Source organism: Aythya ferina (genome assembly GCF_964211825.1).
Source record: "Aythya ferina genome assembly, chromosome: 3".
NCBI classification, from domain to species: domain Eukaryota; kingdom Metazoa; phylum Chordata; class Aves; order Anseriformes; family Anatidae; genus Aythya; species Aythya ferina.
Window position 1 is genome coordinate 46392030 of NC_140298.1, and position 14105 is coordinate 46406134.

General features: G+C 35.6%; 1 protein-coding gene across 5 annotated transcripts in view; it reads left to right on the forward strand.

Annotated features, from left to right (window-relative positions):
- Positions 1-14105, forward strand: part of PDE10A (phosphodiesterase 10A) — a 368649-nt gene that overhangs the window by 332261 nt on the left and 22283 nt on the right. For all 5 annotated transcript variants that reach the window (XM_084513731.1, XM_084513733.1, XM_084513734.1 and 2 more), the window contains 7 exons: positions 790-932; positions 2970-3062; positions 3745-3931; positions 5405-5547; positions 7455-7538; positions 10765-10915; positions 13035-13190. In XM_084513731.1, the coding sequence (XP_084369857.1) occupies positions 790-932; positions 2970-3062; positions 3745-3931; positions 5405-5547; positions 7455-7538; positions 10765-10915; positions 13035-13190 (957 nt within the window). The remainder of the gene's footprint in view (positions 1-789; positions 933-2969; positions 3063-3744; positions 3932-5404; positions 5548-7454; positions 7539-10764; positions 10916-13034; positions 13191-14105) is intronic.

Below are 14105 nucleotides of genomic sequence, written 5' to 3' on the forward strand. Positions count from 1 at the left end.
TTTTGCTGAGATGAAAGTACCTAGCTCGAAGTATGATAAAGGCCATGAAGGTATATTATTACACTGTGGTACTTGACTATGGGTGGTATCTTGGGGCCTTTATTTAGTTCATGAAGAACTTACTAGCTCTCAATTTTTGAATTTTTGTCCAAGAACTGTCCCTAGTATCAGGAGTTTGCATCTATTTCCCATACTGCTGCAAGTGGTAATCTATCATGACATTTCTAATTTTCCTCTGTTTATTTTTGAGTGTCACAGGCACATTTACATGTTTTTTTTTGTTTTTTTTTTTTTTTTAGAAACAAACACTAGACTCTCTGTTATGTCTTCCTTCACTGGATATTCACCATTATATTTGCACTGAAGACACACAAAAAAGCCAAAAAAATGTTCTTAAGTCTTGCTATATACTGTCTATTTAAAATCACATGAAGATGAATAATTTCTAAAAATAGAGGGAAAGGTACCATTATGAAAAGCATTCCTTGTACTTGAAATACAGTTAAATTAGAAAGCCTTTTCTCTTTTAGCAAACATTCAAACCTCTAAAGATAGATCTGCATTTCTCAGAAAGATCACATTAATTTACAGAAAATTTTGAAAAAGCATATCACACTTTCCTTTTGAATTGTGTCCTAAAATATTGCTGTGAAGGTGGATGCTGCTTCAACCAGGTTTTCACATTGGATAAGTTTTTCAAACTTCTAAGGATTTATGTTTTTATCAGACAAATAACTGAAGATAATCTAACCCATGACCATTAACTCTAGTTTTGTCTTTTGTCTGTAGATATATGCAAAAAACCTGGTGAATGCAGATAGATGTGCACTCTTCCAGGTTGACCACAAAAACAAGGAACTGTATTCAGACCTTTTTGATATTGGAGAAGAAAATGATGGGAAACCGGTTTTTAAGAAGACCAAAGAAATAAGGTAAGAGTAGCTAGCAGAAGAATGCTGTTTCATTATAACTACAGATGTGCAGGCATTTTATTACCCAGTCTCTGTGCCTATCTGCAGGTACCCTGACAATACTTGTCATACTGTGATATCATTCCCACCAGGACCCGCCTCCAGAAGGTAGTACTTCTGGGAATGACATTGCAGTGCCATCGAAACAACGTCTCTGAAGCTATAACGTCACTCCTGGAAATGCCGTCTTCCGGAGGCGGTCCTTTTGGAAATCATGTTGGGAAAAAAACAGAGGTGTTCTGAGGTAGGTAAAGGTGCAGGTAAAGGTGCACCTAATCCATAGTTCTGCCAGTATGGGACAATTTTTCCCAAGAGGGTTCCCAAGAGGAATTGAAATTAGTGCTATTCAAGCACATCCAAAGCAAGGAAACACAATTTGTACTTCCTACGGATGGATTAGGCATACGTAGAATCTCGTATGAACTGAAAATTGGTTTTGAAGATTTTAGGTTCAGTACTTTAGTTTAAATTTTTCTCATGTGAATTTAGAGTATTTTAAAACTTTCAAAGAGCTGTGATTCTGAAGTGTGCTCAGAATGGTGAAATTGATGTGTGTTTCTGGTTCATGCCACAAGTGTATAATTTGTACATGTATGAATATTTTCAATGAAAGAGGTGAAATGCAAAAGTAATTAAAACATTTTTCACTTTTCAAAAATGACAAATAATAGATATACAGGTTTGAAACCTGCAGCTTCTTAAAAATATACGACAATATACTGCATTTAAATTTTATTAAAATACTCAGGCAGCAGTGAATTTCTCAGAATTCTTTTCAATTCCTCCTTTTACTTTTGAAGTTCTGGGCCAAAGTGAAATGTGATTCATGTCTTCACTTGGACTCCTTTAGACAAAGTTACTCCCACTTACTACATTGTATGAGTGCAAGTGGAAGGAGTCAAAAATTAGTGCAATTTACATACTGACAAGCAGTGAGGCGGTGTACAGTAGGAAGGTGGCCTGTTTTAACATACACTTTCATACTCCTTGATAATTGCTTTTCTTGCTTATATCTTTGTCTTTTCTGCATGAAAATTATTGAAACGTTGACTGAGTTACAAGAGTATGAGCCATTTCAAGGGTGATGTATACTGAGAGAAAAGTATAACCTAATTATCTGTAAGAAAGTGACATTGAGTCACTCATCAGCAAAGGGTCTGAGTTGGTGTAATGTTCATATCATAAGAAACAGCAGGAGAAACTAATACAGGTGTACAGGGTGAAATCCTGTCAGCTTTGTCACCAGCTTCAGCAGGGGCAGGAGGTATGCTTAGATTTAAAAGAGTTCCATGTGGCTTTTTTTCCCCCACAAAATGTTTTGTGCTTGTATACCATAACTGTTCTATGTCGAGGAATTGAAAATTATTTCTTAGCAATACAGACTTTTAAATTTTCTGATTCAACTCTGGAATATATTTGCTGTGTTTAATTTTATGGTGGTAATTAAGTGGTACGGTTAGTATCACGGTATTGTTTGAACGTCATGAGATGAAACACGATAGTTATTCTGAAGTGTACATAGCAAATGCACATGACGATTAGTTTTGACATTTCCACTGGTCTTCTTCCAAACTTTACTTTTATGAAATCCACCTGCCCTTTGAATAACCAGTGAATATGTAAAAGCAACGATAAAATTGACAGCTTGTGAAGGTAAACTCAAGTCAGGTTTTGTACAAAAGTCATGTTTTTAGACATAACCTCCCGCATTATTGAAGACATTGAATTTTTTGTCACTAAAATGTCATACTATGGCATCCTTTGTTTTCAACTCTATAGTTATATAAAATGTTTTCAGAAAGTATCTATTTAAATACTTGCCTTTTATTTTATCATTTACTACTAGTTGTTGTCTTGTAAGATTTTTCTCCTGAAAGCATCAAAATGACGCTGATTGGGAACAAATATCCATTACCGTGCTCAAGACAGACTCCAGTGGAAAAACGCTTTTCCAAATAGTTCATATTGTGGCTAACACATGTTTTTTATTTTCTGCAGATTTTCTATAGAAAAAGGAATAGCTGGTCAAGTGGCAAGAACGGGGGAAGTCCTTAACATCCCTGATGCCTATGCAGATCCACGCTTTAACAGGTAGCATGTTATTCATAAGGGTAAAACAGATAGCTCAGTAAACCTAACTCAGTGTACTTAAAACTTCCTACTTAAGTTTCACATTAGGATGCATATATGGAGTTGCGATACTCTGATTAAGCCTATAGATATCCCTTTAAATGTTTTTGCCATTGGAGGTATTTTTAAGATATTAAAATAAAAAAAAAAAGTATTTTTTTTTTTTTTTTTATCTAACATAAGTATCAGGAGAAAAAATTTGTTGATTTCCTTTTATGGAATTCTGCCAGTTAGGTAAACTCTTGCTGATTTTCTATATTAGCAATCCTGGAATCTGAATGGTTTTAGGGGAGAAAAAATAAATAAGTGTATATATATATTTTTCCTAACAAAGTCATGGGTAATACTTAAACATATTCAGTTTTTTGAATATTCCATCTATACAGTTGAGGAAATACTTATTCTCTGTCTTGCAAATGGAGATTAAAGAATTTAAAAGTTCTTTCTAACTCTGACACTGTAGATGAAAATATGTGAGAACTTTAGAGGTGAACTTCATGCAGGTACTAATTACATCTACCTTAAAACTATTTGCTGTATTGTACACCAACATTTCTAGGGAACAAGGAATAGATACTAATTAATAATATTCTCTCTCTCTCTCTCTCTCTCTCTCTTTTTTTTCTCTTGTTTGGCTCTCCAGAGAAGTAGACCTCTATACAGGCTACACAACCAGAAATATCCTGTGCATGCCTATTGTGAGCCGAGGAAGTGTAATAGGCGTTGTGCAAATGGTGAACAAAATAAGTGGAAGTGCCTTCTCTAAAACTGATGAGAACAACTTTAAAATGTTTGCAGTCTTTTGTGCTTTAGCCTTACACTGTGCTAATGTAAGTTTTATCTACAGTTTTGTAAACTGTTACAGTCTTAAAATTTAGAATCTTAATCTACTGTTAGATTTTCCAGATTACTAAAATCCATAAATCTGTTCCATTGAATTAATAAGGAAACAGAATCATTGAAGAATCACTGAATTCTTTACTGAATAGTTGTGTTTTAATAGATAAGTAGGGATTTGTTTGATGCTTTCTGAAATAATTGTACTCTGGATGCACCCGTTTTATGTAGCTAAATTGAGAGAACAAACTGAAATGTGAATTATAACTGTCTAGTCTTTTCCATTAGAATATATTATTCTTATTTAATATTATAAAATAATTTTAATATTTCATTAAAAATAATAAAATATTATTCTTATTTAATTTTATAAATTCAGATCACATGTTTTAAAAATTTATCAGGGGGATGGAGATTATATGCATTCTCTCCATTCTAAATATTAAAAAATATTTATACATTTATATACTGTGTTATTGTCATAATTACCCACGCTTCCAAGAGTGGATACTATTTTTGTGTTTAAACTCTTTATTTTCTCTAACATTACTATTCATGTAGAAAGTGCAAACAATTTAATGGTCATTACTATGTAAGTACAAAAATGCAATAAAAATGCAATGCTGAAGAAATGTGTCATATTCATGGGAGGTAAGATACCATGTCAGTTAAAGCTGGTGATTTACATTAAGCTGTTTTACATCATACTGTCAGTATTATGATGCAGTAAATTTTATCTACACTTATTTAAACGTGTTCCACACGATTCAAGACAAGTAAAGAGGCCTGCATATAAATGAAACTTGGACCTATACAGTCAGTCCATTGTGTGTGAATTTACTCATTTTAAATGGTGAACCTTATTATTCAGGGCATGCTGCTCCTGAATTTTCCTTTACTTTTGTTCTGTCCTCACTTGTGTACAAAACATGCCATGTCCACAATGGCTGTTTGAACCATTGAGTAATTAAATGTATTAATTTTTCACTGTTACTGCATAGTAATGTAGGTATGAAAAACACCTCTTGTGCTTTTTACTGTACATAAGTTGCAGTTATTTGTACCAATTAATAGTTGAATTTATGTAGTGACACTAAATATGAATTGTGCCCCACCATCAGTTTTATTTCTGTCACCACAATTTAAGCTCTATTTTTAATTTCTGAACTTTAATTCTTTTTCTTAGAAGAGTTTAGACACAGTGGAAAGTCAGACAAGCCTTAGATTTGTATCTGTGAGAGAGTAGGTGCTGAATAATGTGATTGAACACCCATTTTTTTCAGAAGTTCCAAATTTCCTATTATTTTTTCTGATGTGTAAAGTTGGGCAGCCAAAATCATTAACTTTTTTTTTTTTTTTTTTTTTTTTCAAATGTGTAGTTTAAGAATATGTGCTTGAATACAGGAAATAAATGGTGTTTTCACTTGATTAAAATGTCACATTAATGAATGACTTTGCTTTTTCAGATGTACCACAGAATTCGCCATTCAGAGTGTATTTACCGTGTAACAATGGAGAAATTATCCTACCACAGTGTTTGTACAGCAGAAGAGTGGCAAAACCTAATGCACTGTACACTGCCTCCACATATTTATAAAGAAATTGAACTGTAAGTGTATTTTCAATATAGCAACAGTTACAACTGATATCTGATTGTGAAATATATTATTGTTGTTCCCTCAGTATAGCTGAGGGTTTTGTAGGAAGCACTTTCATTATAGAACTATCCCAATATCATATATGTTTATCTCTTGCAATCTTATACCTATTTAAACTTTATGACCTATGAGCAAACTGTATATATCAAAGATGTAAAATAATACCTACCTAGATTGGTAGCATTTTCCATAGGCATGCATATCTACAGTAGTTGCAGTAAGTATTAATTTATATCTAAGGACTGCAGAGCTGAATTTACTTTCCAGTGCTCCTAAGTCACCACCAGCTCAGACCCAGAAAGGAGGCTGAGTTGTTACATGAGTAGTTAAGATCAAATGCAGGCCGTCATCCCCATTTATATGTTTTAGAATAAAAGATTCAGCTCCTCCCTGTTTTTGTTTTTGCCTTTGTGTTTTTTGCCTCTGTGTTTCTCAAAGGAGGGAAAAATGGATACAGAACTCTAAACCTCTGAAGATAATTCAGTGTTATGAGTCCCATGTGCTAAGGTTTAAAGTTACAGCCCAAAATTTGGAGGACTTTCCATTCCTTAGTCTGCAATATCTGAATAATCTAAGACTTTCTCTGAAATAATTCAGTTGCTATCAGATCTCATGGGTCTTCCATGTGCTGAAGATGTGCCTTTATCTGTTTGATTTGTATTCCCCCCTCAGTACTGACATTGGGACTCACCTCAGTTTTTAAGTCACCATTTCTGACCCAGGATAATAAATTCTGCTGTAGTGACCAGGTGCCTAAAATCAAAACTCCACAGTTTTGAGTCACAAAATCTAAACTGTTTTCATTAACCTGATCTCTAGAGCTCGCTCCTGTCAAGTGTTATACACTGCAGCCGTGACTGAGAAAGCATGCAAGCATATGCTTAACAGAGACTTCTTTCGGTTAAAGTTCATTACATGCTGAAGTGATTTGCTTGAAAGCTGGAGTATTAGCAGCCAGCAGGATTACACCCTAACAGAAGCTTATTCTTTGCAACACAATTTCTTATGCTTTGTTAGATGATATTACATAACCCACCTCCTCACCAAAATGACTTTTACTTGTAAAGATGACAGGTTTTATTCTAAATTATATTAACATCCTTTAGTTTGAGAACTCTGAATACATTTAACCATTTTTCAAGCAATTCAGCTACCTTCAGCTCTCTTGCATCTGCTGTGCTGTTCAGTACATCACATACATGAGCAAGGGTTTAGCTGGGTTCAGTGGAAAGTAAATAGAAGACTTGCAGCACAGCAGGTGCAGAGAAAAGGGTTAATTAATAATCAAAGGACAAACAGTTCTGCTGAGCAAGTACCTAGCATTAGGCCTAAATGTTGATACTGAGAGAGGGGAAGTCCTTAGCTAATGAAACATAAAAAATGCAGTCGTAAAAAAAAATGTTTGATTTTTGAAGTTTGTGTTTAATTTCTATTAGCCAGTAAAAGGTGACTTTTGCTATATCGAAATTAAAGCAAGTCTCACCAAATTCATGACAGAAATTTTTTGGAAAAAAGATAGTAAAGGTATTATTAGACACACCATCCTTACAATTCTTGGGAGAAAAGTAAATTTTAGGAGTGAACACAGATTGTTTTACATTATTAAACAATGGATTCTTAAATGAAGGTTTATGCTTCTATTAATTAAACAAAGCCAAAGGCTAACCATCATAGTTGCCTTGACCTTACTAGAAAAATATTAATCTACATTGAAGGAAGATATACCCTGTAAAGTCAGGTAGATATACTCTGTGTATTTTCAGAAACAAGTGCATGCTGTCAGATATACATTATCTAGTCATACTCACTTTCTTAAGAAAGAGTGTTTTTTCTTACCAATCTGAAACTTTCTTCTTAGATACCACTTTGACATCAGCCCCTATGAGGATGTCTGGCCTGCCATTTTTGTCTACATGGTTCACCAGTCTTGTGGGACAGCCTGGTATGAACTACATGATTTATTGCTTTAATTCCATTGTTTATGCATTTGTTTATTAGGAAATATTAAGGTAATTATTTCCTAATGCACAGTCATATTTTCTTTGGAGTTTATTTATTATGTATGGTCTGTACAAGGCTGTCAAAAGCAGGCTGAGTTTCTTGTCCTAGCTTCTTGGTCTTCGGTTCATAAAATTTAGGGACAGATTAGATTAGAATTGTTTGGTTGGAAGGGACCTACAAAGATCATCAAGTCCAACTGCCCGACCACTTCAGGGATAATCAGAAGTTAAAATATGATTAAGGCATTGTCCAAACATCTCTTGAACACTGACTAGGCATCAACTACCTCACTAGGAAGCCTCTTCCAGTGTTTGTGCAGTGAAGAAATTTTTCCACATGTCCAGTCTAAACCTCTCCTGGTAAAGCTTTGTGCTCTTCCTGTCACCAGTAACTGGGGAGCAGAGACTGGCACCTTTCTGCACTTCCCTTCCTCAGGAAGCTGCATAGAGCAATAAGCCTCCTTTTCTCCAGACTGGACAACTCAGGTGTCCTCAGCCTCACAGGCGTCTCCTCATGGATATGAAAGAACTCATGATACTGTCCAAACAAGTTATTATTCAAGTTGTTCTTCCAACATAATACATAGACGTACAGCTTGGTTCTGAGTTGAAATTGTTTCTGAGTCAGAAGGTCATGAAGATATTGGAGGCACTTTCTTTCTTCTTTTTTACACACAAATAAAGAGAGATGGTCCATAACTACTGATTTGTAGAATATATAGCTGTTTAAATTAATTATAATAAACAGTTAAAATAATTCCAGGTTGGACCTTATCTTGCAAAATAGATTTGTTATCAGCATCAAAAGAAGCCAGGCCAATAGGTGAAAGGAGGGGATTCTCCCTCCTCTATTCTGCTCTCATGAGACTCCACCTAGAGCACTATGTTCAGCTCTGGGGTTCCCAGCAGAAGAAAGGCATGGATGTATTAGAACAAGTCCAGAGGAGGGCCAGGGAGATGCTTAAAAGGATAGTGCACCTCTCCTCTGAAGACAGGCTGAGAGGGTTGGGGTTTTTCAGCCCAGAGAAGAGAAGGCTCTGGGAGACCTTACAGGGGCCTGCCAGTACGTAAAGGGGGCTACAGAAAAGCTGGGGATGAACTCTTTGTCAGGGAGTGTAGTGATAGGACAAGAAGGAATGGTATTAAACTAAAAGAGGGGAAGATTTAGGTTAGATATGAGTAAGAAACTCTTTACCCGATGGTGTTGAGGCACTGGAACAGGTTGCTTAGAGAAGCTGTGGATGTCCCATCACTGGAAGTGTTTGAGGTCAGGTTGGATGGGGCTTTGAACAACCTGGTCTGGTGGGAGGTGTCCCTGTCCATGGCAGGCAAGTTGGAATTAGGTGATTTCTAAGGTTGCTTCCAACCCAAACCATTATTTGATTCTATGATCATTGTGCATTAAGTATGTAAATGAGTGATTTTGGAATGAAATGTCATTTCATTTATTGTCCTTTCTCTCAGCATCCATTACCAAGATCAGTAGTGTCTTGGCTAAGTATGCTTCCATTGCTGAGAGAAAGGAACTGCTCTGAATTGTGGAAAAATCCACAGATGAGTGAATGAAAGGGGAAGCGTCTCCTGGCAAAATGGAAGAAGAAACATTTGGGAAAAATTTATTGGTGTCAGCTTCATCTTAATAACTAGATGAATCTCCATGCCCTCAAAGCCTGAATATAGTCAAATCTGAAGGTCTTTCTCTTCTCCTCTTCCATATTGTGAATTGGATGATTATATTAAATGCAGTTCTCTACTTCTCAGTGTAATTAGGTTGTTTCCATTCCTGAAAGAATGGCTGTGGCTTCAGGATTTGGGTTCAAATTTTCTACTGTTTTTTGTTTTGTTTTGCCTTTTTTTTTTTTTTTTTTAGTTCACTTTGCCAAGGTGTAAGAATTAATGGGAAAGAATTGATATCCATTTCACATTTTTCAAATGTCTCAAGTCTCACATACAAAGTTAAAGAAATAAAAGTGAGAAAAATATTTGAAAAGGAGGACTGACAGACTTATATTTAGTTTCTGAAAGTACAGATCTTCTCAACCCTCCAAAACAAGGACTTGCAGCTAGGACATTAATGCTTCCATTAAAGCTTCCATGAGCCTTGCGAGACATGATAAAAACATGGAAAAAGTCAAACAGGAAAAAAAAAAAAAAAAAAAAAGAGAAAATAAAGGAAAACTGATCTTTTCATGACGGAGAAAGTTAGAGAAAGTTAGTGAGCTGGGACTCTGCTAGCTTCTGTTCACTTCTGGGCATAGTAGTTCTTTTTCACCCTGGCAGCCTTCTAATTACTTTAGAAAATTTTACCTGATACCTAGTCTATGCCTGAATTTCCCATCTGCAAACAAAAAGATTTCTTTCCTTTCAAAGGTTGTGTAGAACTCTAATACTGGAGGATACAAAGTGTCTCAAAAACATTCTTAATGAGCACATAAGCCAAACATAACAATGACTTTCTAACTACTTTTTAACATTACCTTAGTAAAAATACTTTTGAAAATAGATTCACTTTGCATATAATAATATCAAGAAGATTAAAAAAAATCCTGTAAAAGCAATTACCTAACAATGATTTATCTTGATGAAAAATGCAGAAACACTGAAATATGAATTTCTGTTCGTTTGGCCAAATGGAAAAAAAAACAACAAACTATATATATAGAAAGAGTGATATATATATATATATGTATGTATGTATGTATATATATATATATGTTTTTCATAATGTCATTATGGAGCATCTCAACATTTTTGAATCAAAACAATTTTTGCATTTGGTATTTAACTGAGATTTCACTTTAAACAGGATTATTTCTTCAACGTTTGCATAAACCTCCCTAATTTTATGTTTTGATAAAATTATATTTTCAAATTGTTAATTAGATATAGGTTTTCACTATTTCACAGGTTGAATAGATAATAATTTAAAGAAACAGCACTTGAAGCTTTTGGAAGCAGATAACGTTATGTAATTGTGTTGCATGAGCTGGGTAGTTCGGTTTACGTTTCAGAAATTTACAAATTAAACTACAAATATTGTCAAGTATTCACACTCTTTTGTCCTTGCCAAAACTTGAATGACTCTCATAAGCAATGAGTCATGTTCACTCCTCTGTTGGTTATTTTTTTTTTCTATTTTTATTTCTCACCAAATTCATTATTTTCTAGCTTTGAACTTGAAAAGCTATGCCGATTTACTATGTCTGTAAAGAAGAACTATCGCCGTGTGCCCTACCACAACTGGAAGCATGCAGTTACAGTTGCACATTGCATGTATGCCATACTTCAGAACAACCAGGGGCTTTTCACTGACCTGGAGGTAGGTGAGATGATTCGTATCAGTTACTAGACTTCATTAGAGGTACCAACCATAAGTGCTTTCTTTATGCTGAGGTTTTACTGTCAGCTTGGGCAGAGAGTATATATATGAGTAGGGAGCTTGAGAAAAAAGAATTCTTCAGACTCCTTAACTTCATTGTTTCCTTCATATTTTTTTCGTAACACTGAAGAAATGCTAGCAGATTTGCTATAAGTCCGTGTCTGCATTTTAAGGTTCTTCCTGCCCACTCACAACCACAATCTTTGTTTTAATTACTCAATTAACTGTCAGATGTGTGCTGAGGGAAAGGAAACACCCTGAATCTCAGGCCCTGTGAGATCTGGGAGGTCCTGACTATGAGGACTATGGAGAAAGTCTTGGTGTTGCAGAGCTGGTTGACATATGTGAGTAAAGCAGAGCAGTAGGAAGGACGGAAGGAAAATAGTTGTCCAAATATGTTATATAACTTAAAATATAACTTTTATTATACAACAGTTTACTTAGCATGTGTTTAAGTATTTTTAAGATAACTGCAAGGACTTAGAAAACTCAGAAAAAATATACTTTCAGTAGATCGCTGTGGAATTTTTGATAATAAAATGGAATGATTAGAATGGTTAAATTCTATATAACACACACTGTGAAGATCAGCCACATGTTTTTCTTCTGAATTACTGCAGGTACTCTGGGAGTGCTGTCTTATTAATGCTACCTGAAACTTCCAACTAGGAGAACCTGTTTTCAGTTGCTAATAACGTTGCCAAATACTAGCCATTTGAGTTGTAATTTTCCAAGTTTCCTGACTTAATCTGGCAGATTCATTTGGGGAAATTTCAGCCATAATTGTTTGATTCTTTTCGATAAGCATGCTAGGAGAAACCAGGTTCTTGTGCAGTGTATGAGAGTAAAATAAAATTTGGTGGTCTTTCATATGAAAATGTCTAGTGTATTCTGCTTTAAAGCAGGGACTTGAAAATTGGCACTGAAATAGGAAAGTGGCATTTACCAGGCAAGTACTGGAAGTTGGCAAAGTTATCCGTATTTGAAAAAAATCAATGTTTCTTTAACAACAAAAATGTGTGCATTTGCACCCTCAGGGAATACTTAAAGGTTTCATAACTTTCAGTGCTAACCAAGTAGTAAACCCCATCTTTCATGGAAAGGGTGGTTAGGCATCAGAACAGGCTGCCCTGGGTAGTGTTAGAGTTCCCATCCTCAGAAGTACAGAAGAGCCATATGGATGTGACGCTTAGGGACATGGATTAGTGGTGGACTTCTTAGTGTTAGGTTGATGATTAGACTTGATGGTCTTGAGGGATCATTTCCAGCCTAAAAGATTCTATGATTCTTGACAATTGAGTGAGAGGGACTGGGGGAGCAAAAGAGGCAGCTGTTAAGAGACAAGGGAACAGCCTCTTAGCCAAGAGACTGACAAGCTCCAGCCAGCCTCCACCTATTCAAATGCCTTACCCCTTTCAGCTCCTTTTGGCAGTCTCCTCTCTTGAGACTGGAGAAGTATACAGCAAGAGTACAGGAAGCTACTAAAGGGGAAAATTTGGGAAACTAGGATGGGCTGGTCTCAGGTGAGGAATGGTGCCTTGAATCTAGATTTAGAGATGGGGCGAGAAGTATGAAACATTGTAAAAGGGACTGTGATCTAGAGACAAACAGATCCAATAGGTAGGAGTGGTCAAAGAGTCAGGATCCAAGCAGGGAAGGTGGGTTCATGGTGAAAAGCACTGGAATTAGGCACTGGAATTCTGAAGAACAGATAAGAATGACTTCCAGAGAAGTATAGACTGGGATGAGCTAGACAAAGAGAACTATCTGGGACAAGGAGAGAGGCTGATGAAAGCTGTAATACTGGAAAAAATGCAGGCTGTAAAGGATGCAAGAGGAGAATTAAGCTTACGGGACAAGACAGAAAAGCTTATGTCTGCTAGATCTGATACGTAGCACAAAGGATTCTGTGTACTTTTTGAAGACAGTGTAATTCTAGTGCAACAATTACAGTATTTTGGGAAGAGAGTGACATCTAGGGGCATAGGGAAATACATCTTACTTGTTTATCTCTCTCTCTCTCTCTCTCTCTCTCTCTCTCTCTCTCACTTTTTAATAGCGAAAAGGTCTTTTAGTTGCATGCCTATGTCATGACCTGGATCACAGAGGTTACAGCAACAGCTATCTTCAGAAATTTGATCACCCTCTAGCTGCTCTCTATTCCACATCAACTATGGAACAGCACCACTTCTCGCAGACTGTGTCCATCCTGCAGGTAGGATTATTGTAATTGTATCTTCTGTGCACTGGAGTCTGTTGTTGGAAACAGGAATCACATCATTAGCCAGTAGATTTTCTGAAGCATGCTTATTTTTATTTCTGGACTGTAGTGCTCATCTAGAAGTGTGGAAGAAGTATTTGCCTTGATTTATTACAGCAAACCTAGCTCCCAAGCATTCAATATTAGCAACCCAAGCATTCAATAATAGCACAAAACATAGCTCTCCCAAAATCTTGATGTTATAGAAATACAGTGCATTTGAAGGTCTATACTTATAGTCTTCCTTTGAATTGTCAGTTTCTGGATCAATAAGGATTTCTTCTACAACGCTATGGAACAAGAACTTTGAAAATGAAAAATCAGTTTCTCATTTAGTTACATATTTTCAGTAAAATGTGCTTCAACAAAGTCTTCAACTATCCTGAATTTTTTAACAAAAACTAAAGAACTGTCAAAAGTCTGTATGAGAAGCATGAAAACCTGCTGTAATAAATTCCATGAACATTAAATGTGTGGCATGAAGTATGCATAAATTCTTTACATGGGAGCAAATGTTAATTTTGCACGCATGAAAAGTTTCAGCTTGTTTCATTATGTTATCACACTTTTTTTTTTTTTTTTGTTCTTCAGCAATTGGAATAAAATGAGTAAGGTAATATTCTGTGATAGTTCCTACTACAAGGTAAATTGTCTGTATGTTTAATTACCAGAAAAGTAGAGGAAAGCATGCAAATATATTTTGGGAAATCAAAGTGTGTTGCTGACACACAAATATTTTCTCATCACTGAAAAATTTGTTCATCTTCAGTTAGAAGACTGAGAACTCTCACCAGTGAAACAGCTGCCAGTTCATGATATACTTGTGCTCGCTGGTTTTAATTTACTGTGCACACACCTGATGCATAGCCT